Source organism: Hemitrygon akajei, chromosome 15 (assembly GCF_048418815.1).
Source record: "Hemitrygon akajei chromosome 15, sHemAka1.3, whole genome shotgun sequence".
Classification (NCBI taxonomy): domain Eukaryota; kingdom Metazoa; phylum Chordata; class Chondrichthyes; order Myliobatiformes; family Dasyatidae; genus Hemitrygon; species Hemitrygon akajei.
The window spans coordinates 48,887,352-48,914,523 of NC_133138.1; the positions used below are offsets into that span (position 1 = coordinate 48,887,352).

Here is a 27,172-nt window from a genome sequence, read left to right on the forward strand (position 1 = left end):
AGCAAATTCTGGAGGGTTTTTTTTCCTGTTCAGACCACTTAACTTGTGATTTACAACTTAAGACCAAATCTGAAATTTACCATCTTATATTTACTATGCTGGTCAGCAGCAAGTACAAATGGCTCACCGCTGGTAATGAATTCCAGCCCAATAACAAAAAAGAAACTCCTTGCAGAATACAATTCTCAAATCAGTCTGATGACAAAATAGCAAGACTAAAGCTGCAACAAGAGTCAACAATAACCATGGCACATTTAGCATTAATTACACTAAATTCAATTGTAGTATTTAAATATCAATCCCAATCCTATCAGAATAAATAAAAATAAATTGTCACTAAGCAATGACATGGAATTTGAATCAGTTTGGATTGGAACTCATTCAGCATAATTAATTTGTAAGAGATAATAATGACCTGTAAATCAATTAATTTTCATTTACACAGTATTCAAAAGGTGAAGCAAGGACATGAATAAAGATATAGTCGTTAAGTTTTGAGTTAATGATAGTTTTTTTTTAATTAAAAATAAAATTTCAGTTTACCTGCATTACTCTTTTTGCACAACAACATAATTCATTAGCATTGTGAATGATGCAAAGATCAACTTCGCAACATTACGACACTATTACAGTGCCCACCTCACACCTTATTCACAAAGATAGAGGGTCAGAAATGGTAAGTGATTGTACACCTGCAATAAGTGGCACTATCATTCTACCACAAGACTGCCAGTCCTGCGAAACTTGCAGATGATTTGCAATAAACTCAACTTCATACTTGACAATCTGAAACAACATTTATACTTGAAGAGTAACCCTCACATTTAAACTACTACAAAAATTAATTGTGAGTGCATTGGAAGTTCATCTGTGGAGGAGAATCCAGGATGTTCAGAATTATGTGAAGATCGACAATCAGCATTTTGCTCAGAGAAACTTATGCAAGACTTCATTGCAATTTACTCAAGTATGTACTGGCATCTAATTAAACATTGCCATTGACAAAGTGACTGCAGGAACATCCATATAACTTGCACTAAGACATGTGCTAAAACTGCCATGGGAAAAATATATTTAATCTGTTCTTTTCTCTAACATGGACCCTAGATAGTAACAGCAAAAGAAACACTACAAGTAAATAAAGGAGTCAAGAAGCCAAGAAAGCTGTACTCTATGCCTCACAAAAGCTTGATTCCCAACCAAGAGCCAGTGTATCCACAGAACTGTCTAAAGGCCTTTAAAGCAATTGTAGAAAGATTCTTGGCTTCTCTACAAAAAAAAATCTGGTTTCATCACAATTATCATGTAATGCAATTTAGTCACAAAATACTAGGTATCATTAAAATGGAAACAACATCATATTCAAAAAAAATTTCTACAACCACGAGGATCAGAATCTGGCAAATAAAAAGTTACTCAAGGATGTAAAAAGCATGGGAGATCCACCAAAACTGTCAGCAGTATCCCATGCATGAATTCTTCAGTACTATAAAGATCACTCAAGGACCAGCCTTCTGAGAGTCCACAACACAGGAAACTAAAACAGCAGACACCTGCCTTAGAAACAAATCCTTGCATTTCTCACATAGCACACTATTTATTCAGTGAAACCAATCATGAAGAGAATGAAAAACCTATTTAATCACCTTCTACAAAAGCCTCTGAATCTGACAGAATCCTTGAAATTCCACAACACATGACATGCATTTTTGGCACAATTTCACTACCACATCCCCTTCACTTGAAGAGTGGAATATTGCCAGAGAATCTCAGACATTATAATCACCATCAGCTTCAAGAAAGGAGACAATCCCAATAATTACTCTCAGATGCTGCCACAGAGAAAGGTCCTCCTTTAAAACTTCCTCCCTAGAGCCAAAAATCTCTTATCAGAGATACAACGTGGCTTCTCCCCATTACGAATGGCAAGACCTTCCCCGCAGGATAAATCCAAGAAAAACTTGCAAGGCAGCACCAACCACTGTGCAAAGCACGTTACAATCCAACAAAACATTGAGGGGATTACAGAGAATATTTCTAAAACTCGTCTGTTAAGCAATACATGCAATTTGATTATTCTAACCAAAAGTTCCATCGCAGACCTAACATCCAAGTGCAGACTGGGGTCATGCAAGACTGCCATTCCAGGAACCTTTTCCAAATGAAAGCTAATCTATTGTGCCAACAGGGAGGAGTTTAAACGTTGTCAACTCCACTCCAAACCAAGTGCATTCTAATCTCAATTATTGAATTACAGGAAAAAACAACAACACTTGTGTATGTGCACACTTGGGGCTAATGCCAAATAATACATAGGCCACTAATGCACACAAATGAATGGACTTTATATAAAAAGGAAGCATATCTAGTATGCCTAAAGGACCTCTGCCAATCTGCTCTAGTTGTTTAAAACTCACTTGATAATCAATATCTTCAGTGAGATTCTAGAAAGAATGATATCTTTTGATATCTCAAGATGCCAGGAAGCCATCAGCCAACTAAGAGTCCAAGTAGTAATGATCTCTGCTCTTATGTGTTTCCAAAAAAAAAGCCTGCAATCAGTACCTTAAAACACAGAGTCACCACTTGCAAAGACTGGCAAACTATGGTTACCATACTCCCAGCTTTCTGATTGTTTAACATGTTCAAACAGCTTCAGTGGGCATATTATCAACTCCTAACACCAGACTCACAACTGCACAGTAAAATAAATCCAGGAGGAAAGCAAATACTGAAGGTCACCTTCTCATAATAAATTGAAACATCATTCTTGATATATGGGATTCCCTAGACTATCACCCAAAATAGAAGAGCACCAACCTGGAAGACGACAAAAACCTTGATTCACATAGAAAACAAAAAGATATAATAAATGAACCCTTTACAGGCTGGTTGGAATTGTATACTGGAATACTCTAAGGATGGGCTCTTGGCCCTCAATTTACTATTTCCATTAATTATGGGGAGAAGAGAACATCATGCAAAGCTTACTAGATTGCCAAAATATATAGGAAGACAGTGCACTGAGGATATTCTGATTCTACAAAAGGTAACTTGAGAGGGAGAAAAGCTGGCAACTGGAATTTCATGTGAGGTAGTGCAAAATTGTGCACTTTGGCAAGGGAAAGCAAGAGAGTGGATTAACAAAATTGAGAGAGACTGGAAATTAGAGTGGTTCAAAAAGAACTAGATGTTCTAGTGCACAAATCATAAAATGTTAGCCAGTCCAACTAATAATTAAGGTCCTAATTACTCTCCTTGTAGTTTAAAAAGAATGAAGGGTGACCTTGCCCAAAAGAATACTAAACAGAGACAAGCCCTTCCACCCGAGTGATCCGGGCCCACCAAGACGGCCCATCAAAGCTAGTTTGAAATCCCTAGCATTTAAACCAAAACATTCTAAACCTTGGCAATCCACATACCTGTCCAATTGTCTTTTCAAAGTTGTTATTGCACATGCCTCAACTATTTCCTTGGCAGCTCATTCCACAGATACCAACGTTTGTGTAAAAAAAAGTTATCCCTCAAATTCTTAAGTCTTTTCACTCTCACCTTAAACCTAGGCTGTTTAGTTCCTGATACAACTCGGGGGGCGGGGGGGTGGGGGGGAGAGATCAGAATCCATTTCCTGTATCTATGCCCCTCATGAATTTATACACCTCTAAGATCACCTCTTAATTTTCTACAAACCTCTTAGTTTCTGCATGACCCTACAAAGGATTACAAAGACTCCTGAGAGGATCATCAGGATCTCTCTTCCATTCATTAGAGATATTCATCAGGAGTGCAACGTACACAGGCCGTTAGCATTGTCAGCGATCCTTCACCCCGTCCAACAATCTCTCATCATGCATGAAGTGCCAGTAGTGTTATAGTATTTACTTTTTTATTTGTAGCAAATAGGCAACTTATTTTTCATTAATTTATTTGTGGTAATATTATATTATCTATGTGTGTTAAATGTGCTGTGTTGTGCACCTTGGCTCAGAGGAATATTGTCACATTTGGCTGTAACAAGTGTACAGATAAATGACAATAACCTTGAACTATGTGTTAAGTAATTCAGACCTTCCCTTATAGCCTGTCCAAATCCCTCAAGTCCTGGCAGCAACACCGTAAATCTTTTCAGCACTCTTTCTAATTTAAAAATATCTTTCCTATAGCAGAGTACCAGAACTGAACACACAATTCTACGTGGGGCCTCACCAGTATCTTTATAGCAACACCAACACCATTACACTCAATGATGCCCTGACTTATGAAGGCCAGCATGGCAAAAGCCATCTTCACCAGACTCCACTTCCAGGGAATCACAGACCTCTGTTGCCCAGCAGCCCCCAGTGGCCTGTTGTTCACTGTGAAAGTCCTACCTTGATCTGACTTTCCAAATTGTAGCACCTCACACTTATAAAAATTAAACTACTTATGATTTCTCGAACCTGTTATTCAGCTTACGAAGATCCTCCTATAATTTTTAATTATCTTCTTCATTGCCCACTATACCAGCTATTTTAGTCTTATCTGCAAGCTTACTAACCATGTTTTGTGCATTTGTATTCAATCATTGATACAAATACACACAATGGGACCAGCACTGCAGAGACACACCACTTATCACAGGCATTCAGTCTGCAAAACACTTTCCACCAACATCCTAGGACAGATTGACAGCACAGATGTTGAGATGTTTCCTCAAAGAGTCACAAGCATAGGGACACATATACAAAATAATGAGCTAGTCACTTAAAGCTGAGCTGCGTAGAAATTTCTCCTCTGCATCCAAGGCTGGTAGAAGCCAGATATTAGATAGATAAATATTTGACACGTCAAACAACTGAAGACTATAGGAAACTGACTGAAAGAGAGACCGTAGCCAAAATAAATCAGTCAGAATTGCTTTGAACAGCAAGGCAGGCTAGAGGGGTCTGCTGGTCTACTCATAGCATTTTTTTGTGTTCTCAATTCTCTAGGACAGAAGCAGGAACAGCCAAATGCAAATAGTGATGCACTATAGCCAATCCACCCAATTTATTAAGCAGCACACTCCTCGCTGAGTTAGAATGCTTGGATCTCATAAAGAATGCTTCAGACATCTGAGAAAACGTGAACTGTATGGAAGTCACCCCTGACCAGTAAGGAATTACTCAAGGAAGAGTACAGACAATTTTATGCAACAAACTTAAAGTATATCATGAAGGTAAATTAAGATTGATTTATTTGAAGTATTTTAAAATATATCTGCCAAATTTTAGTATCTGGAGAACCATGTGAAAGCAGAAGGAGCAACCAAGTGAAGAAAGCTGGAGTTTGTAAGTTAAATTAATTAAAATCACTGGAATGCTGTTTGGGACCAAAAATGGTAGTTCGGAAACACTCAGCTACATTTTAATTAGGTCATCTATAACCAAAGCAAATTCAAAATGTATCATTCAGAATGAATAGCTTAAAAACTTACTGAAAAATAACTAAGATTTCAATTGTAAAATTGGCAATTCTCCTCCATAGCAAACAACTAAATATAGTTTTGGCCAATTAACTAACTCTATTCTACTCAACCCAGCCTGAGAGTCCAACACAACAGGGGAATGAGGCAAAAGAACATCTGTACTTCCAACAACCCATTACTTAAGTAGCCTGTTTCACCTGAATCTATTCTTCATTGCATTCTGATTACAAGGCAAAATGAAGCCAATTAAATTTGTATAGGTTTGGAACTAGTTGCGATACAATTACTACTAAAGTACGCATAGCTGGAAAATCAGGTTGATCATTAAAATATTCTTTACTCAAGGAAATAAATTCTGTATTTCAAAATTAATCACTGAGGAAGTTCTCATGAAACAAATGCTTAAAATTGCACTGCTACAACAGGCCAGAAGAAGTAAGAACTGTCCAAATGCTAAGTACCCTTCAAAGTTCTACAGTCATGCACAAACTAAAATAATTTGCCTGCAATCAAAATGCTATTCTCAGGATGGCACTGCGACTACTGAAATAATATTCCGTTTAGATAGTTATAACCTTTTACATCAAGCCTGACCAGCTTCATTTCATCTTGGCTGAAATAAAAACTAATGTTTTAGACATATCAATACATCCAAAATTGACAAGCAAAAAAAAAGCAATTACTGAGAATTTAAAATACAAACAGAAAACACTGCAAATACTCAGGTGAAGCAACAGAACCTTCAAAAAGAGAATCAGAGTTGATCTTTCAAGTCAATGGCTATTATTCCTCTGTTTCTCTCCCCTTTGATACTGAATACTTCCAGCAATTTCTCTTTTATGGCAAGTCATCGGCACTTGAGTACTTTCGAGATATGCCTGAATTATCTACATTTAAATAGCAAAGGGTTTCAGTGTTTGAAGCACTTATATTTACTGTACAAAAGGAAACTAAATATATCAAATCAGAAATAAACTTTGTTCAGTAAAGAAAAAATATGAATTTTCTAAAAATTAATACCCAAATCCAAAAGGAACCAATTTATTCCAACTATTACCATCCAAAGATGAAAATAATATAACCTACAGTAAGGAAAACTTAAAATGGAAAACTTAAAACAATGCCAAACATTTAATTCAGAACAAAAAAAAGTAAACGATTAATAAGTTGAGGTTAAATTGTAGACATTTGCATTCATTTTATTGTTTTACAAACATGCTTTAACCATCACGTATTTAAATAAGTTGAACATAATGACATTTAAGAGACAATTTTTGTCCCCAACCTACTGTCCCTCAAAATTTCAACACTTACACCTCAAGGGACAACTACATCCCACGATGCTTTGTATTACAATGCTGCCTAACATGTTAAGAGTTTAAACCAAATTATCTGATGAAAACTTTACTAAGTGTTGAAAAGTTAATCTCATTTAAAATCATTTAGCCAAAACATGCGACATAATAAAACCTCAGGCTCCAATGACAGGCGTTTATTTTCCTCTAAAAGCATGGTCATAAGGTAATTTCATCAAGCAGACAGATCTTGCTTGCTGTTCAACTAAAATAAAGTAACATGCATTTTTATATCAAGTCAAAGCTTCCAAACATTATGGTACACCAAAACAGTGTGTATTATGCAGTGTCATAGAACTGCCTCAATATTATCTCAAATTATTTTTCCATAAAGTCAAAAGATTCTGCCACTAACCAGATACATACAATAAGAGTTGTAAACATGAAAAATATGACAAGGGAATTTATTTCCATATTAAAACAATGACAAAAAAGATGTTGCCTCAAACTTGAACACAGCTTGGCTATAAAGCACATGCTACCCGTTACTCAGTGCTTGAATTTAAATTATACTGTATTTTGCATACTGTTTTGAATGCCATAAAACATGCAATAAAAACAAATGCACTGGGTCAAAAAAAACTAAATATCACCATCTTCACACAAACAGCAAACACAAAAATCAAGGCAATGGGCAAACAGACCATAAATGTACACATACCATATATCTCTTCCCATTCTGAATCTTCAGGAGGAGAGGAAAAAGAAAAAATAAGTAGAATGACTTCATATGTATAAAACCTGAATTCCTTCCTTCAGAAAATGTGTTGTGCAAATGGAAATACAAGGCAGGAATCAGGCTCACGCCTTTCAGAAACTCAAATATTACACTTGTACTAATGGGACATTCATCTGAAGACCAATATTTACCCTCCCTTCCCACCCCTTCCTCCAATTATGAGGTGCAATTTGTGGACAGTACAGTTATGTGCTATCTGCCAACTTTAAAGATTTTTGGGCTCCAGGCCTCGGGTTACATTTTGATACCACCATTGAATAAATGTTCCAAATGAACTATACAATGACAGAATAAAATCAACCTCCAACAACTAAATTTCTCCAAGATTATAGTTCATATTTTTAGCCAAATGAGGTTTTCCCCCTCAATACCAACAATTGCATCTTTTGACCAGTTCAAAGATTTTAAAAATACAAAAGATTTTACAAATTTGAAGTTTACAATAGTTTTGGCTAATTAGCAGCAATAAAAAGGGAAAGACTCCTAAATTTAAATCAACATGACCGATTTAAGTACATTAATCATATCATCTACAAAATAGAACGTAATTATAAGTAGTGACTATATGCAATGACATTTTCCAGGCAGAGCTGTGCATGTGAGGAACTCAGAATTGTTAGAAATTAGGCTTTTTAAAAAAAATTCAATGAAATAAAATCTCACGTCCCATATTTTTTCAATATTATACAGAGGCATTGGTTTTCCAGAAGACATGCATCTCACAGCAAATGGCATAAGAAATGTAAATTGGCATTATAAATACCAAGCATACCCTTCTTCGCAGAATCCAAATAACCTCCTCCACAAAAGTTGCCCAGAATATATTCTGGCCACTCACTATTATTTTTGTTAAATTCAGATTTATGGAATCCAGTGGATCACAGACAGTGAAAACCAATTCCTCATTTATACACACACACACACACACACACACACACACACACACACACACACATAAGATATGCACAAGGTTTCCTATTTGAAATTCTGTAAATATTCAATGATTAAAAAAAACATTAAATTTTGTGTTAATGTCAGAAAGAGAAAGACCACCTAGCTCAAATAAGAAATAAGATGGGACATAAGATTTTCCAGACAAAGTTTTCCATTTATTAAAATCAGTTCTTACAAAAATATTTGTTTATAACCCTATGGATTCATTAACATAGAAGACCAGCAATTTAGTGAAATGTGCAACCGCATAAATGACTTTTTTCTGTAGTCATATAAAGATTTTATCAATTCCTCGATGTTGATTGTCTGTTCTTGAAATTAGTAAGATTCAATAATTTTGAAACTACTCCCAATTCCCTAATATGATAGACTGCTAATTTCTTTCTAGTTAGGTCTTCATTTTCTGTAAAGGCTATTACCACTTGTCAAAAGGGAAAATCACCAACCAGTGGCTTCCTCCACATGGGTCCCATGAGATGTACATTTTCGACATGGCTACAAAAATTTATGTGCAAAGTATATAGAAATTCTTCCAAGGGAGAAAAATCTTGAGAAATAAAAATCTAAATTAAAAAAAATACTGTCTGGGAGAAAAATTGTCTAGCAGCCATACTTCATTTTAAAAGAGATGCTCACTTTAATCAAAAACAAAAATGCAAAGAAAAAGTATCAAAGTTTGTATGTTCATCACAGCTTGGTAACACTAATGCCAAAAACATGTTAGAGAATGAACATCAAGATATTTTTGTCAGGGTAGCATTTTTAAATAGGTATGAAGCCAACTTTCACATCTTTAACCAAATTTGACTGAACCACAAACAAAATACAGGGCTACATCGTCTCTGAAAGGCTCCCAAAACTTAAGCATCAGCCTAAGAGCTTTGACAAGCTGCTTAAAAATTGCAAACTACAACTCAGCTTTTGATCGTTCCTATTATTATTTTGCCTGGTTCAATATCCTTTTCACTCATGCCTCTTGGCATTTTAATACATGAAAAGGACATAACGCTAACCCTCTTGCATCATTATCAGCAAAAAATATTTTAAACAAATGCATTTATTTTATTGATCTACTTTTGCTTGTAAAACAAAATCCAAAAGTCTTTGCCTTCTCGTTTTCTTTTTTCTATGATCACAAGTTTTCCGTTAAACTCAAGGTTTCCAATCCAGCAGCTAACTTTCAATTCACTGAATGCATCTTAAAGCTCAACAATTTCACCAACAAATAATTTCAGGTCAGTTAGGTATCAGCTACAAATTCTCTTAACTCTTCGAAAAACTTCTAAATACTCTTGCCTCTTTTAACCACTAGAACCAAGATAAATTGTATGGAGCAGGATGCCAAAGAACCAAGGAAGTAGAAGCAACCTGTGTTATTGCCTGTCAATTAGAAGCAGCAACTCTTAGCTAATGACTGACTTTTTATTTGAAATGATTATGAAAATCCGTCATACTTACAAGGCAGTACAACAATTTGAATTTACAGATAAAGTGTCAACTGTATTCTTGTTAACATGAATACAACATACGAATCATAGCTACCATCATTCATTATATCACTGAATAATAAAACAGGTGGTTACCACTGTGCCAACTACAGCTGTCAGATCTATTTTATTTCCCCATTCTGCAGCATGTTTTTCCCCCTGTGAATGGATGACATATTTTAAGGATTTCAAAGATTATGAAAGGCAGGACAGGCAGAACCTATGGAAAAAAAAGCACAGTTGACGTTTCAGTCCGAAAGCCTTCAGCAGGACTGGAGTGAAAAAGCTGAGGAGTAGATTTGAAAGGGGGGGGGGGGGGGGGGGGAGGGACAGATGATAGGTAAAATCCGGGGGGGGGGTGTAGAGGGAGGAGAGGAACTTAAATTGGTGAAAGAGACAGAAGACAATGGGAGTAAGAAAAAAAAGGGGAGGGAAGGAGCACCAGAGAGAGGCAATAGGTGGGCAAGGAGATAACATGAAAGGGGGAAAAGGGGATGGTGAATGGTGAAGGGGAGGGGTTTGAGGTATTACTGGAAGTTTGAGAAATCGATGTTCATGCCATCACCTGGGAGGCTACCCAAATGGAATACAAGGCATTGTTCCTCCAACCTAAGTGTGGCCTTATCACAACAATGGAGGCGGCCATGGATGGACATATCAGAATGGGAAGTGGAATTAAAATGGGTGGCTACTGGGAGATCCCACTTGTTCAGACAGACGAAGCATAGATGCTCAGTGAAACAGTCTCCCAATCTACGTCGAGTCTCACCAATATACAGGAGGCCATACCGGGATCACCAAACATAGTGAATGACCCCAACAGGCTCACAGGTGAAGCATCGCCTCACATGGAAGGACTATTTGGAGCCCCGAATCGTAGTGAGGGAGGTGGTGTTGGGGCAGGTGTAGCACCTGTTCTGCTTGCAAGAGTAAGCACCAGGAGAGAGATCAGTGGGGAGGGATGAATGAACAAGGGAATCGCTTTCGCAGAAAGCAGTAAGTGGGGAGGGGGAGGGAAAGATGTGTTTGACGGTGGGATCCAGTTGGAGGTGGCGGAAGTTTCGGAGAATCAGGTGCTGGACATGGAGGCTAGTGGGGTGGTAGGTGAGGACAAGATGAACCCTATCCCTAGTAGGGTGGCAGGAGGATGGGGTAAGAGCAGATGTACAGGAAATGGAAGAGATACTGTTGAGGGCAGCGTTGATGGTGGAAGGAGGGAAGCCCCTTTCTTTGAAAAAGGAGGACATCTTCATTCTAGAATGAAAAGCCTCATCCTGAGAGCAGATGTGGTGGAGACAGAGGAATTGAGAGAAGGGGATGCCATTTTTTTGTTTACAAGTAGCAGTGTGGGACGAAGTATAGTCTAGGTAGCTGTGAAAGTCCATTGGCTTATAATAGACATTGGTGGATAAACTGTCTCTGGAGATGGAGACAATTCAATTGAGAAAGGGAAGTGTCAGAAATGGACCAGGTGAATTTGAGGGCCGGGTGGAAGATGGAAACAAAATGGATGAAATTGATGAGTTTAGCATGTGTGCAGGAAGCCGCACCAATGTAGATGCCAATGTAGCGTAGGAAAAGTGTGGGGCAGTCACCAGTGTAGGCTTGGAACATGGACTGTTCTACATAGCCAACAAACAGGCAGACATAGTTGAGACCCATGCAAGTGCCCATGGCTACCCCCTTTTGTTTGAAGGAAGTGGGAGGAGCCAAAGGAGAAATTACTGAGAGTAAGGCCCAGCTCCACTGGATGGAGGAGAGTGGTGGTGGAGGGAAACTGGTTAGATCGGGTGCCCAGAAAGAAATGTAGAGCTTTGTGGCCTTCCTGATGGGGGATGGAGGTATATAGGAACTGGACATCCATAGTAAAAATATGATGGGAGCCAGGGAACCTGAAATCCTTGAAAAGACCAAGAGCATGTGAGGTGTCACGGATACAAGGAGGAATGGATAGAACCAGGGAGTGGGGGGGGGGGGGGGGGGTGATAAACAGAGTTGAGGTATGCGGATATGAGTTTAGTGGGGCAGGAACAAGCTGAAACAATGGGTCAACTTAGATAAGCAAGTTTGTGAATTTTGGGTCGGAGGTAGAAACAGGAGGTGCAGTGTGCAATAATTTTGAGGTTGGTGGCGGTGGATGGGAGATCTCCAGAGTCAGTAAGGTTGGTAACGTTGTGGGAGGCCTAGTGTTTCTTAGTGGGATCCTGTTCAAGGGTAAGTATCCCAAAACCTTTTTTTGAAAGTCTCAATAGTTTACTCAATATATCTTTTAAAATGCAATTTTAAAAAGCACCAGCCATCATCTTCAATAAAGACGATACACCTGCCACTTCAAAAATAACAAAAAAAAACCATGGCACTTTTCATTTTTGGTCTTTGCCAACATTTGTTCCTCGGTCATACTCACAAAATAAAGACAGCCTGGTTATTTGTGGCTCTGTGGAGGGCATAACATCTGTTGCAGAAGTTCTTGTTCTTCTTTTCACTGAAGATAGTCCTTCATTACCTTTGCCGTGCATTCATGTTCCTTGCCCTGCTACAGAATTAAGTTGAGACTGATTAGACACCTCCCTGATGGTACTGTGCGATGGACGAGAATCTGCTTGTACTTCGCAGCACTGAGGGTTCCATTAATTCTAATCAGATCACCAACTCCATTTGCGGAAATGCAGTCCCAAACCTGCAATGAATCTCCACCGTGCTTCACTGTTGGCTGCAGACACACATCCATGTAGCACTTTCCGTCTCTTCTATGGACAAGTTGCTTCCTGTTAGAACCAAAAATTTTAAATTATGACTCAGCAGTCCAGAGCCCTTGCTGCCATTGTTCTATACCCCAGTCCTTGTGTTTTGTGCATAGGTGAGCGTTTCCACTTGGTTCTGCTTCAACCAGAGGAATGACTTTTTAAGCAGCAACTTCTTCATGAAGACCACTTCTGAAAAGACTTCTCCAGACTGCAGGGGAGCATACTTGGGTTTCAGTGGTTTCTGCGAGTTCAGAGTTGATAGCAGTGCTAGACTTCTTCCAACTTAGAAGGGATGTCAGTTTAATGCATCTCTCATCTACTGCACCCAGTTTCCATGGCCGGCCACTACACTTCCGGTTCTCAACCTTGCCCATTCAGAAGAGCTTGAACAGAACACATTGAAACTCCTGTCTGCCAAGAAAATTCTGCTTGGAAGAGAGTTTGCTGATGCAGGGTGACCAGCTTGTCTTGTTGCTATGTTCACTCTTGTGAAGATGTAAGAATTGATGATTTGAAGGTTAAATTGTCACATCTGCCACATCCCCATCTTTTAGTTTGGTTGCCCTTCGCCCAGTTTGATTCCTTCTACACCCATTTGTTTCAGTTATCATCATCTTTATTTAATCATGCACTGGGCTTTATACCCAGAAAGCAACCATGTTGCTTTAACAAAATACAAAAATCTCTAACATTTAATTTTTTGGAAAATGAATGCTTGGAAATCTAAAATTTGCTCTTTTCTACCAACACTAATGTAGAAGACAAAAAAACTTCATAAAAAATTCAGTGTGCCTAAGACTTTTGCACAGAAGTGTGTGTATACAGAAACACACACACACACATACATACATATATACATATCCTGGGTATTGTTTGGAGCCTGTATAACTCCCATCAGGGAGTTTTTCATCTTGCAATTTAATTCTACCCACAAGGATTCTACATCTTCTGATCCAATGTCACCTTTCTAAGGAGTTGATTTCATTTTTACCAACAGAGTCACCCACTCTGTCTGCCCAACTGCCTGTCCTTTTAATACAAAGTGTATCCTTGGATGTTAGGCTCCCAACTAAGATCTTCTTCTGGCCATGACTCAATGATGCCCATAACAACATACCTACAATTTCTAACGGCGCTACAAGATCATCTACCTTATTCCGTATACAGGCAGTCCCTGAGTTACGAACGTCTGACTTACAGACAACTAGTACTTATGAACAGAGGGAGGAGAACACCATCCGCCATTTTAAGTCAGATCACGAGGCTGTCTGCCATTTTAAGTTGTTGCCGTTAACACTGTGTTGAGTGTGTAACTTTGTATTTGGCTTAAATATTTCTTAGCAAGATTCACGCTGACCCCCCCCCCCCCCTTTCCAGTCAGCACCACCCCCACTTGTCCCATTTAACCTGCCTCAGTGCGGGTGGATTTTAGGACCTGGGGACGCAGAGGACCTGCTGCCCGCGGCTGCTGCTGCTGCTGCATTTTTTTTTATTAAGTGCGATCGTGAACGATAGCCAGATCAGAAATGCTGATCAAGTCAACTAGTTCCTAAAGAGAACTCTCATAGGCCAATCAGACAGTTCACTGCTGCTCAACAATAGAACATAAAATCCGCAGTTTTCTGTTCCATTGACGGAAAACGCTCGCGATTGAAAATAAAGTGGAAATAATAAAGTGATTGGAAAGAGGTGAAACACCATCGGTCATTGGAAAAGCTTTAGGCTACAGTCGGTCAACGATCGGAACAACTTTAAAGGATAAAGCAAGAATAATGGAGCACGTGAAGGCCCTGCCCCAATGATAGCTACAATTATTAGTAAGCAATGCAGTGGTTTAATTATTGAAATACATACGTTTCGTAAGTGTTTTACATGCATAGAAAGGTAAAATATATACTATATACTAAAACAAACGTTTGACTAACTGACGCTAAATAATACCAGATGTACCTGTTCCGACTTACGTACTAATCTAACTTAAAGACGGACTCAGGAACGGGACTCGTTCGTAACCCGGGGGCTGCCTATACTGCATACATTCAAATGCAACAGACCTGTATTCATCACCCTATTCGACTTTGCCCCCATATTACACTTCAACTCATCCAAATAACTGCAATTTTGCCCTATCATCTGCCTGCCCTTCCTCAGACTCTCTACGCACTGCATCTACTTGCATATCAACTGCCTCTTCCTCGACCTATCACTCCGGTTCCCATCTCCCTGCCAAACTAGTGTACACCTCTATTGGTCCCCCTCAGGTGCAGGTGTAATGTGTCTATTTTGTATGGGCAATACCTTCCCCAGAAGATCCCAATGATCCAAAAATCTGAAACCCTGCTCCATGCATCAATTCCTCAGCCATGTATTCATCTGCCAAATCATCATCTTCTTGCTCTCACTGGTGTATGGCACAGGTAGAAATCAGAGATTACTACCCTGGAGGTCCTGCATTTCAGCATTCTACCCAACTCCCTATTTTCCTGCTTCAGGACCTCCCCCTTTTCCTACCTACATCACTGGTATTAATGTGTACCATGATCTCCAACCGCTCATCTTTCCCCTTTAGAATGCTGAGGATGTAATATGATACATCCTGACCCTTGCACCTGGGAGGCAATCTACCATCTGGGTGTCTCTTTAATTTCCACAGAATCGCCTGTCTGCTTCTCTATGAAATCCTCTATCACTACTACATTCCTCTTCTGACGAAGGGTCTCGGCCTGAAACGTCAACAGTGCTTCTCCTTATAGATGCTGCCTGGCCTGCTTTGTTCCACCAGCATTTTGTGTGTGTTGTTTGAATTTCCAGCATCTGCAGATTTCCTCGTGTTTGCATATTCCTCTTCTCGCTCCTTCCCTTCCAAGCCAAAGAGCTCAGTGCCATGAGTCTCACCTTCCCACCCCCACACACAATAGTACCAAAAGCAGTATACTTATTTTCTGAGAGGAATGGCCACAGAGGTACACTTAATTGGCTGTCTACCCTTTCCCTCTCCTGACAGGCACCCAGCTACCTGCCTCCTGCAGCTTAGGGGTGGCTACCTCCCTGTACCTCTTATCACCTCATTTTCCTATACAAGCTGAAGGTCATCCAGCTGTAGCTCCAGCTCTTTAACACAATTTTTCACCTTATATTAAATTTAAGGTGGTTAAAAGCAAGCAGTGAAATCTACATAAGAGATTAAAAACTAAGCAAATTTGACATCAGACAACTGGTGATTAAACTGCTTTACCCTGGATGCTAGAATCACCAAATAAAAAGATGAAATACCTAGCACAGAAAACAGCATCTATGACCAAATTAAGGCAATTGTTTCATTTAATAATTTGTCATCAAAACTCAATCTGGTAAATGGTCCAAAATACCAATTCTATTTCGCTCTCCACAGATTTAACCCTTCAGTCTCATCTGCCATCCCCAGCATTCTTTTGCTGTTATAACTCAGATTTCTCATGTTCATATTTAAGTTTCAAATAATATGCTTTGTTACGCAAGCCAAAATAAAAGAGTAGCATATTCCACATATTGAAAAGTACAACAGTGTAATTTTAAGTTACAAAATTCTACAAAGCAACCAATGCCAATCACAAATGATTAGCACATGACAGGTTGACATACAGTGGTAAGAAGAGGGATGACAGCCAGACTCAAGATAACAAGTTCTGGTAAAATTCACATTATTTTGAACAAGAGAAAGTTTAACCATTTATCTTCTACTTTGTTGTTAAATTCATTCTCAGGGAGCATTGTGCTGCTTGCACTTCAACTACTCCAAGTTCACTTGAAGTAAGGATGGTGAGCTTGCTCCTTCAACTACTGCAAACTCTGAGAGTATACTCCCTCAGAGCAAGTTACCAAGTTTTCACTTCTGACTTAACAGAAATAGTAATAAATGAGGTTGCTGTGAGGTTGGTGGCAGAGAGTTCCAATATAGTTGCCACTCTTTTTTTTTTTAAAGACAACAAAGATTACAGAAATCCTAAGTGAACTATCCAGTAAGTTTTAGTAAACAGTTATATTATAAATGGAGGTGGTTTTTGATGATGAAAGGTGAAGCCATGAAAATTTAAAAATCAGTATAACATTAAAATGGTCAGATTACACATTCAGAAGCAAATTAATTCAGTGTACTTGCAGTGATGGATGAAAAAGTTAGAATTTGAACACTAGAACTTTAGATGAGATCACATTTATGGTGGTAAAAATCAGAAAGGGATATAAAGTATTGGAATCAACAGATGAGCTAATGTTGAACCAGTGTCAAACAATGTTCTGACTTGAGTTCAAGTTCCAACTCCAAGACCAAATATGAGACTTAAGACTGCATGCAACCCAATTCCACACACACAACAACAAGGGATGGAGCAAGTGACCAAAAATTGTAACAGAAACAAAACATTGGCTTTGTTTTCACAAATGCTCAGAGGGAATTTCTGTGCATTCAGTAAAGAATTTTAGACAAAAACTGTAACAAATCAATGTAAATGCAAAGTTTAGAAAGAACAATAAAGCAGAGCCAGGGACCAGCTGTTAAATACTGTACTTTTGAGCATAGTTGAGAAACAAATGTCATAACAGCCATCAGGAATTATGCACAAGTATGAAGCAGCAATGATTCTATGAGGAATCTACCATTGGAGCACTAAGAATGAAAGAGGCAAGGGCAAGCAGTCCCATCCAGCAGGGGTTAAGAACAACTAGTTCTGAACCTTCACAGGTTATTTCAGTACTGCTGCAGAGATGCCATTGCAAGTGGTTTAATTCAAATATTACAGATGTGGGGTGGGTCAGTGTGGAAAAAATCACCACTCCTTTGGCAGGCAACAGGAAAACAGAGCTTGGAATATGGGAATGCAATGTAGTTAAAATGTGCAGATATGGCCACAATAATCATCAATTCTGAAGATGTTTTGACTATTTTGTCATTGTCTTTTGTACTCATCTACTCTTATTTGGTTAGTAGAACATCCAACTTCCCCATAAATCAAGATACTAATGATTACCAAAAAGTAAAAGCCAAACTGGACCAGCCAGTGTACAGGATGGAGCTGCATCTACCCACGTAAAGCAGCTCAACTACTAATCACAAAAACTATTCATCTCAATCCTCAAAATGATGTTAGTAGATTGGCAGAATACCCTTAGTTTCCTGTTATTGGCACAGTGAAAAATAATATGAAAGAGACTCAACACCAATATGAACTGATAGTTTTTACTACTGCTCCAACCGATAGACTCACTTTCTCAACTCAATTGATGTAGAACAAAATTTACAGAATAACTACAGAAACACACCAAGATTACTTGGGCATCTTTACCTGTGATCTCATCCACCCAGATTGACAGCATCACAGAATGACAACACCACAGGCCACGGAAACAAATCTGACTAACAGCATCAACTACAAACATTGCCTCTGCAGCCAGGTCTTTTAGCCTGCTAAATCAAATAGTATTCTTTAGGAATGATTGAGTATCAAAACCAGCTATAATGCAGAAATTAAGATACTATGTTACTAGTTAGCACTGTAGAATCATAGGCAGCCGGTCCATCACGTCTGCTCCACCATTCCATCATGGCTGATTTATTATCCCTCTCAACCCCATTATTCTGTCTTTTCCCTGTAACCTTTCACACCTTTACTAATTAAGAACTTATCAACCTGTGCTTTAAACGTACCCAATGTCTTGGCTCCCACACCCATCTGCGTAAATGAATTCCACAGATTCACTACCCTCTGGCTCTAGAAATTCCTCACTTCTGTTTCAAGGGACATCCTTCTATTCTGCAGTTGTACCCTTTGGTCCCAGACTCACCTGCAATAAGAAACATCCTCTCCACATCCACTGTTTAGGCCTTTCAATATTCGATAGGTTTCAATGAGATCCCCTTTTATTCTTCTCAACACCAGAGATCACAGGCCGAGAGCAATCAAACTCTCCTCATGTTAACCCTGTAATTCCTGGGATCATTCCTGTGAACCTCCTCTGGACCTTTTCCAATGTCAGCACAACCTTTCTCAGACAAGGGGTCCAAAACTGCTCACGATACTCCAAGTGTAGCCTGACTAATGCCTGTTAATACCTCAGCATTATTTCTTTGTTTTTATATTCTAGTCCTCTTGAAATGAATGCAAACATTGTATTTGCCTTCCTTACCACTGACTCAATCTGCAGCTAACCTTCGGGGAATCGATTACCTAGAATATTCACAAAGCCCATCATATGTAAATCCCAAAGAAATAAGCTATTGCTTATAGCATAGCTGGGTCTCATCAACCTCACAGACCAAACAACACATGTGTACAAATTAAAGTGTTCAATTTTTAATGCCTTACTGGGTATAATCATATGAAGGTGCTGAATAACTCAGTCAATTTATGATTAATTGCATCAGATAAAAAGTGCCTGAAAAGGATGCAAAGAATCTCAAAAACTTCCTCGTTACTACCACTTGTAATTCATGATACAAAGTCGCAATCAGTTTGGTCTTCCACTCAATGCTTCAGTGTTATTTTTAAATAAATTTGTTGTTTCTGACAGCAGTACAGTACAAGACAAAAATTACAAGTTACAAAATAATGTAAAAGAATGCATTTCTGTTCATGGACCATTCAGAAATCTGATGGGTGGTGGGGAGTGAAAAGTTGTTCTTAAAGCATTCAGTGTGAATCGTCAGGCTCCTGTACCTCCTTCACAAAGGTCATAACACAAAGAGAGCATGTCCCAATGGTAAGGGTCTTTAAAGATACCTTCTTGAGGCACTGCCTCAGTTGCAGGAAGGGTTGTGCTGATGATGGAGCTAGTTGAGTCTACAAACCTCTGCAGCCTCTTTTGATCCTATGCATTGGAGCTTCCGTACCAGGTGGTGATGCAACTCCAGCAGAATGCTCTCCACCATACATCTGTCAAAACTTGAAAAAGCCCTTGGTGGTGCACCAAATCTCCTCAAACTCCCAGTGAAAGAAAGCCACTGGCAGGCCTTCACGACCACATCAACATGTTGTGTCCAAGGTGTTAATGCTGTGGAAACTGAAGCTGCTCACCATTTCCACCACATCTCAATGGGGGTCTGTCTGTTTACCTGTGTGCGTGTACTCAATTTCCCCTTCCTGAATTCCACAATCAATTCCTGTCTTGCTAACATTGAGCACGAGATTGTTGTTGTGACACCATTCAGCCAATATGGTACCACATTAACAGTCATCAATTTTTTTTTTAAATGGTCACATACAAATCACACCAAATGGAAATAGTCAATTTACAAATATGATACAGATAGGCTGAGACAAAAGTTATTTACTGAGAATATCCTACATTTCATATTTCTCTGGGTATAACATTTTCCTCAAGAAATAGAGCGTAGCCACAGTATTTTTCAATGCCTTGGCAGATCCAGTCTGAATGCCAATATATCACCTCACTTAATGAATCAAATTTACCTCACTTACAATCCATTTTATAGGTAGGCCATGCTCGCCTTTATTGGATTAGACAATTTATTCACTTAACCAACCCCCCCCCCCCCACAACCACTGCCATTCCCCCTCAAAGAAACTTTTAAAATCCATATTTGGGATCCTCAGTACCTGAGGATTCTGACCTTCTGATTTATGCAATTTCTAATCTAAAGCTGAATTAGACTACTACCATAGGCGTCACCTCAGAACTGGGCTTAATTACTCAGAGGTGCTTCCTGCTTAATATATACAATGTTACATGGGACTATTGGCTAAAATGTGAGAGGTGCTTAGTAACTGCACAAGTTTTCATTTCACATCCTGTTTTGAAAGGAAGCGCCAACAACAGATAAAGGAATTTCAATTAAAACAATGTGCAGAAAATTTTCTAATAAGATTCTGGAAATAATAAAAACACATTGGACCTTCCTATATCAAAAGAAATTGAACATTACACACAATGCAAAACATATTCATTGCAAACTTTACTCCAGCGACATTTCAAAATACTGATCGCTCAAAAACAATCCTTTTAAATGCTGTATAACACCCCAGAAAGAGAATAGTTTTTCAATGGCCACTAAAACAAGCAGAATCAGTCTCATGTAAAGCATTAGAACTAACAATAGTCAGTCAATTTCAACTGAACTGATTTGTGAATTGTTTAAAGATATTTTTGATGAGAAGAATGTAACTGATTCCATCCTTCAAAATTGTAGGATTCCATGCAATAAAAATATTGTTCAATTTCTTATTTGCATTTATTTTCTCTGAGAAAACTGCAAAATGGTAACATTACTCAGGATTCTGAGATTTGATGGACAGTAGGCCAAAGACTGGGGATACATTGCACATCCAACCATCATGTAGAAAAAATATAAATGAACTAATTCAAAAATGACATCAAACAAGTTTTCACCCAAATAAGAACATTACAAAATAGATTCAAAATAAATTTTAAGCAAATTTTAAAAAGAATGGCAATAAGGTAAAACAACTAAATTACATTATCTGTACTTGCAGTTAAGTAGCAAGCTCGTGAGTTGAAAAATCAATTCTTGCAGCTTTCCACTGAATTGGGTGGAAAATTACATAAAATATTTGAAAGATTTGCAAATGATGAAGTATTGACTCAAGAATGGCTGCTCATAATCAAAAATGTAACAGAATGGAATGGTGGAATGATGCAAATTAATTTTTATTTACTCTGATGCACAACAGAATTATTTGAAACAAAGATGACTTTACATATACCAAGTGGATATTGAGGAATATGAAAACAAAAGATACTAGTAACATCAGCTGAATTCCTTTGCATCCATGTTTAGAATCCTTTGTCAATGGACACGATAACAGCAGTTCTTTAGCTTAAGGTTCATCTCAATAATATTCTATTTTCTTATTGAAACATCTCAGTCCATAAGCATGATCCCAAGCTACCAGAAGCATTTTGTTTAATTATCCATTCCCTTTCTGGCCCATGTTGTGTATTCTGCACAAGCTCATCTAAATGCATTTTAAGATAAACAATATAATAATTTTCCCAATCCATTACCAATTTAAGCAATCTCAGATATGCTTTCATTATTCCCATTTACAACTCAACCAACCCTATCTTTTGTTTCATTGATTACTTCATTACCACTTCAACTGCCCTACCTCATTACCAATTTCTCATGAAATTCTCATCTTCTAAAAGGTGGTCAACCAAAAATTTGCTTTACAAAGACGTTGTCTCACCATCTTCGAGCTCTTGAAGAATCAGTTTCACCCTCTCATTTTATCTAATAGGTTATTAAAGTATTACTTGGATCATTTTTACAAGCACTGCTGATGAATGTATAATTTATACCACACAAATCACCTGAAACAACTTCAGCCAACTCACCACTTCAGTGACAAATCCGAACAAAGCCTTACAGATACATAGTTAAACACAGATATTCTTTCATAATACATCAGATGCTACAAATACTTAGTGGGATGAGGAGCTTCCATGGAGACCTCTTCCTGCTGAGTTTTCATTTACTTTCCACAAACACTACCTGACACCTTGCCCATGATTCCAGCATTGTCTTTTGTTTTCAGGTTACTAGCATCTGCAGTATTTTACTTTCTGTATTTTGCAGACTTCGATCACCTTAACTAAGAGTGTAGTTGCTATTAATGAGGTATAGATGAAAAATGGTCAACCCAAGAAACTCAAGATCCAAGGTTTACAGTAGAGAACAACAGAAGAGTAACAGTGATTCAAGTATAAGAAACACTTTAAGGAGAGGAAGTAATTGGAGATAAACAAGTAATGATTGGAAGTTAGAAATTACAAAGAATTTGGCAATAGGATTTTGGGATCTATTCCTAGAATATCAATTTAGAAATTACTACAACGGGAGTTGCTTGTAAACACCTGAGAACAACTGAGATGTGGTAGAATGTATAAATGCCGTGATTAAACAAATGTACTGCGGAGGCAAAGAGGCCTTAATGAGAGATTTAAACTTCAAATAAATTAAGAATAGATTCTCACACAGTATAAAACAAAAGCAAATCATTCAGCAGTTTTCTGTCCCTAGAAACATGAAATTCAACAGAGTAACAACTAAATAAGCCAAATTAAGTTTACAGCCCAAGAGTGTGGGATCACTCATTTTATAGCAATTTTAATATAATCAACTTGAATGTGGTATCCAAGGGAGAAACGGCAAATAGACAAAAGATTTTCTGTTGCTTTGAAGTGTGCCCATGGTGAATTGGGTACATCTTCTAATAGGTTAAAAATAGGGGAATGTATAGTGGGAACCCATTTATAAATATTTCAGTAAGGTCACCCTCATTTTACTAGATTCTGAATAAGACATCTAACTTTCTCGAGTCATTCTTTATGGAAAATATTCTTACCCACAGAACTTGCTAAGCAATTCTTCTGGACCATCTCCAATACTCATCTATCCTTTCCCAAATAAGGGGACCAAAACTGTGCAAAATATCCAAGCTTTTCAATGACAAAGAGGTTTCATACTAAAATTACAGACTGAAATACTAAGATACAAAGTGATTTTTACCAATTAAGATGGAAAAACAGTTGGCAAATATATTTTTTAAAAATCACACATTTTGACAATAAGAAGAGAGATTTTTTTATATGTGCATAAATGGAAGCAGAGATTCAATGTTAAGGTCTTTGATTTTTAAATGTAATGAAATAAAAATTTGATCAGAAGGATTAAGAGAAAGTGGCCTTATATACAAAGGACTAGAAAACAATTAAGTAGGTTTACCGTAGCTAATTAAAGTTTTACTTAGACCACATCTGTACTCAAAGTAACCCTAGCCTCAATTTATTAAACATTAAAGTTTTTGAAGGCAGATGTGGATTATCAGCATAATTTCTGGACTCCAAGACTCAAGGTATTAAGATAAATTACACAAGTGGAACTCTGATCCCATAGAATTCAAAAATTGGGAATCTGATCAATTTTAAAGATATTAAAGAAACTATTATTGTTGGTGAGGCACATCCCAAGCATTAGTCAGGCTTTTTAGGTACAAGGTTTGGAAGCCTTTTTTAAAAAAAGGTAAAAGAATGATAGGAGTTTTCTCAACTTTTGCACAATGAATGACTATATGAATTATTCAGTTTAAATCTAAGATCCACAGATTTCTGTTAACCAAAAGGTGTGAAAAAAGCATGCTCACAAATGCTCTGTTACTATCAAATATTGGTTTCTTGAATGGACACAGGCTCATGAAACTAAAGCTTAGTGGTGGCAAGATTTCAAGAATGGTACCAATTTATTTGTCCAAGTTAAAAGAATTTCTGCCAGAAGGGTTGGAATATACTTAAAGTGATCTGAAAATGTACACATCTATAAATCAATTCTAAAGAAAACAAAGTTTAGTGATACAATTACACTGAAAACAATACCTGCTGCTTCTAGCAAGGCTTCCAATCTCGCCTGTGTTTCTGGATCGACTGTTCGTAGATCTGTTCCATCTGCAGCACTTGACAACAATAATTCAGAGGCTGTTTTAAGCATTGGATTATCCAGATCTTCCTGGTCCAGAATAAACGATTCAACCTGAAAAAGTTAAAATCCCAAGTTAAAGATAAAAATTAATCATTTCTGTTCTCTGTACCTAAATTTGCCTCTTAAAAGACATTGGTAGGAGTTGAAAACTAAAAAGATACCAAAGTGACAAAAGATAAAACATCTTGCATAGAAAAGTACAACTAAACATCAAGGTGACCAAACGAGAAGTTGCATGATATATTCTAAACCTTGCATCCAATTTGGTACTGAATTATTATGACAGTGTTTAATCAAATATTACTTGCAAGTTCAATCTGTGCTTTAAAAAAAAATTGCTGTGATCTGGTTGCTCTACATGCTTAGTCAAAGAAGAGCAAGATATTTTGAAATGTTAAACTGAAAACTGTATTGATATACCAACCATAATTTAAAACTTCTTCCACCATAACTCCAACATTTCTTTGAAATGTACAATACTGGACTGACACAAAGGTAGCATGCTTTAACTGTCAGTGCTTCAACAACCAATTGCTTACCAATGATCAGGTATTGCTATTTTATATAGAACTCAATAGAATAGAACAGTTTTATTCAACTCTGGAGAAAATGTGAAAGCAATATACAGGGATACAGTCTACTAGATCACTGCAAAACAAATTCAAAAGCTAGCAAATAAAAATGTCAAACAGACAACATAGTCAAACACAGAATATCACAGGGAGTGAGAAAAGGATAGCTGCAAACACTGTGACCCTGTAACCTCTTCTCGGGCATCCAGCCAGGTACAGGTATTGATTATAACCAAAGTATCAATGACAAGCTCCACCATCTTCCTCAGGGATGATGCCTGGCTATGTATAGCCCAGTGGTATTTATAAGCTAGTAGCCCATCCCTTATGATTAGAAACCTGATTTAATGAGGACTAACCACTCTCCCACCTTGTTTACAATTGAATTCCAGTTCTTACTTGGAGCGAGACTTTCGTCTTTGTTAAAGTTCCTTTCCACCTGCTTTACTTTAATGGCTTCCTTCAACAGGCAGCCCCAAAAGCCATTGGTGCAGCACAGTAGTCAATTCTACGGCCGTTGTGAATGCAGAAAATCCAGAAAACCTAACAAGGAACCCATTGCTACCACCCATCTTCCCTATATTTCCACAGTTTCCAAGAAATACTGGATTAATACTGTCCACAAGCCCGTAAAGAAGCTCAAGTCACAGCTTATGCGGGTCAAAGATGACCTAGGACATAAGGATTCCCTGTGAATGTGGAGCAGCACATAATCGGCCAAACAGGATGCAACATGGAAATCCGCATCAAGGTGCACAGGAGGTGTATCATATGGGTTACCTGGAGAAACTGGCTGTAGAACGACACTGCATTCGCAATAACCACATGGATTGACTTCCATGGAATAAAACTACAGTGCTGTGCCAACGGCTTTGGAACCAGCTGGTAAAGGAAACCATGGAAATAAAACTAGAACAAAAGAATTTTAACAAAGATGAAAAGTCTTGCTCCTAGTAAGAACCGGAATTCCATTGTAAACAAGGTGGGAGAACAGAAACCTGATTGGATGAAAACTAACCAATCAGGAGGGATGGAATAAGAGGGTATAAATACCGCTGGACTAGACATACCGAGGCATCATCCCTGAAGAAAATGGGAGTTTGTCATTGAAACATCTGTTATAATCGATAACTGCACCCGGCTGGAAGTCTGAGAAAGCACAAGATCCTTTTTCATTGTGACCCTAGTTTATACCATGAATAATGAATTTAGATTCAGTCCACCCAAACACTTGTTTAGAAGGGTGCAGAGAAAAATAACTTTGTTTAAAAGGGTGCTACATTCTCCTAGCATATTTAATCTTCAACATGTACATCTGTTTAGTTATGAGATGTACTCCTTGCCAAGATTTTCAAAGACACTTCTAACAGCTAGTTACAATATCTGAAATTAATACAACCCTAAATAATTTGCAACAAAGTAAATCATAGTCAGTATGAATGGCTAAGCATTGCTCCACAAAAAAAGCACAAATATCACTACTCCTTGCAATAGCCCCTGCGTAAAAGCACTGCACTGTGCTAGCCATACAAACCTGAAGATCCATTTCCTGGATGAAAAGAGTTCGCTGATCTCAGCTGAAGCAGCAGTTAGAATACTACATTTGGTCTCAATAGAAAGAAATATCATCCAGGATTCCCACTCCTGATTGCTATCCAGTAACTCCAGCTGGTAAACGTGAATGTCAACATCTGTTGAGAACAGGATAAGGCTCAGCTATAAGCAATCATAAAGCTTCCTGACACTTTAGGTTCACATATTGCTGAGGTGGTTAGTATCTGTAGAACTTTTCAGGGGTAGGTAAAAACAGTGCTTCTGCCATGCTACAATGATAGATCTTAATAAAAGTTTCCCTTAAATTGCCTCCGCTCTAAATTATTTGCTTCAGACTACTTTTTAAAGTAAGATTTTTCTTGATGCAAATGGTTAAGGCAGCTACAAATTTAAAGTTATTTCTTTTTCCTTATTCACTGTAGTTTCTCCAATGTTCCTCAACTACATTACAGATCCTATTGTTAATTTTCATAAGCCATCTATTTCTAATCATACCAACTTGTGGAGAATATATCTTTTAAGACACTGAACAAGTAGATGTTTCAAGTATACTGACAGTCACATACAAATTAGCAACGTAAAATGGATACCTTCAGTATTTCAAATCCATCCCCATCAGGGCCCAAGTTAACAGTGAATCATTGTGTACACAAAGTTACTCTCACGATAGCAGATGCACAGAATTTGGAATATAGTTAATGGTAAATACACAAAGTAAATTTAATACATTACAGACGATATCATCAAGCTCAAGCCAAGTTATTCTTGATAAGATTCTGGAGGAAGAAAACTCAAATCAAAACTCAAAAAAACCCCTCAATTTTATA

The 27,172-nt window shown here is 37.9% G+C and overlaps 1 protein-coding gene across 12 annotated transcripts in view; it reads right to left on the reverse strand.

The window, feature by feature from the left end:
• The window catches only part of ankhd1 (ankyrin repeat and KH domain containing 1), a 139,961-nt gene that overhangs the window by 80,978 nt on the left and 31,811 nt on the right, over window positions 1-27,172 (reverse strand). For 8 of the 12 annotated variants that reach the window (XM_073067533.1, XM_073067532.1, XM_073067539.1 and 5 more), the window contains exons 2-3: window positions 24,117-24,270; window positions 7,463-7,486 (exon numbers count right to left, since the gene is read on the reverse strand). In XM_073067533.1, coding sequence (XP_072923634.1) covers window positions 7,463-7,486; window positions 24,117-24,270 — 178 coding nt within the window. The remainder of the gene's footprint in view (window positions 1-7,462; window positions 7,487-24,116; window positions 24,271-27,172) is intronic. The other 4 variants (XM_073067542.1, XM_073067537.1, XM_073067541.1 and 1 more) reach the window with 1 other exon arrangement.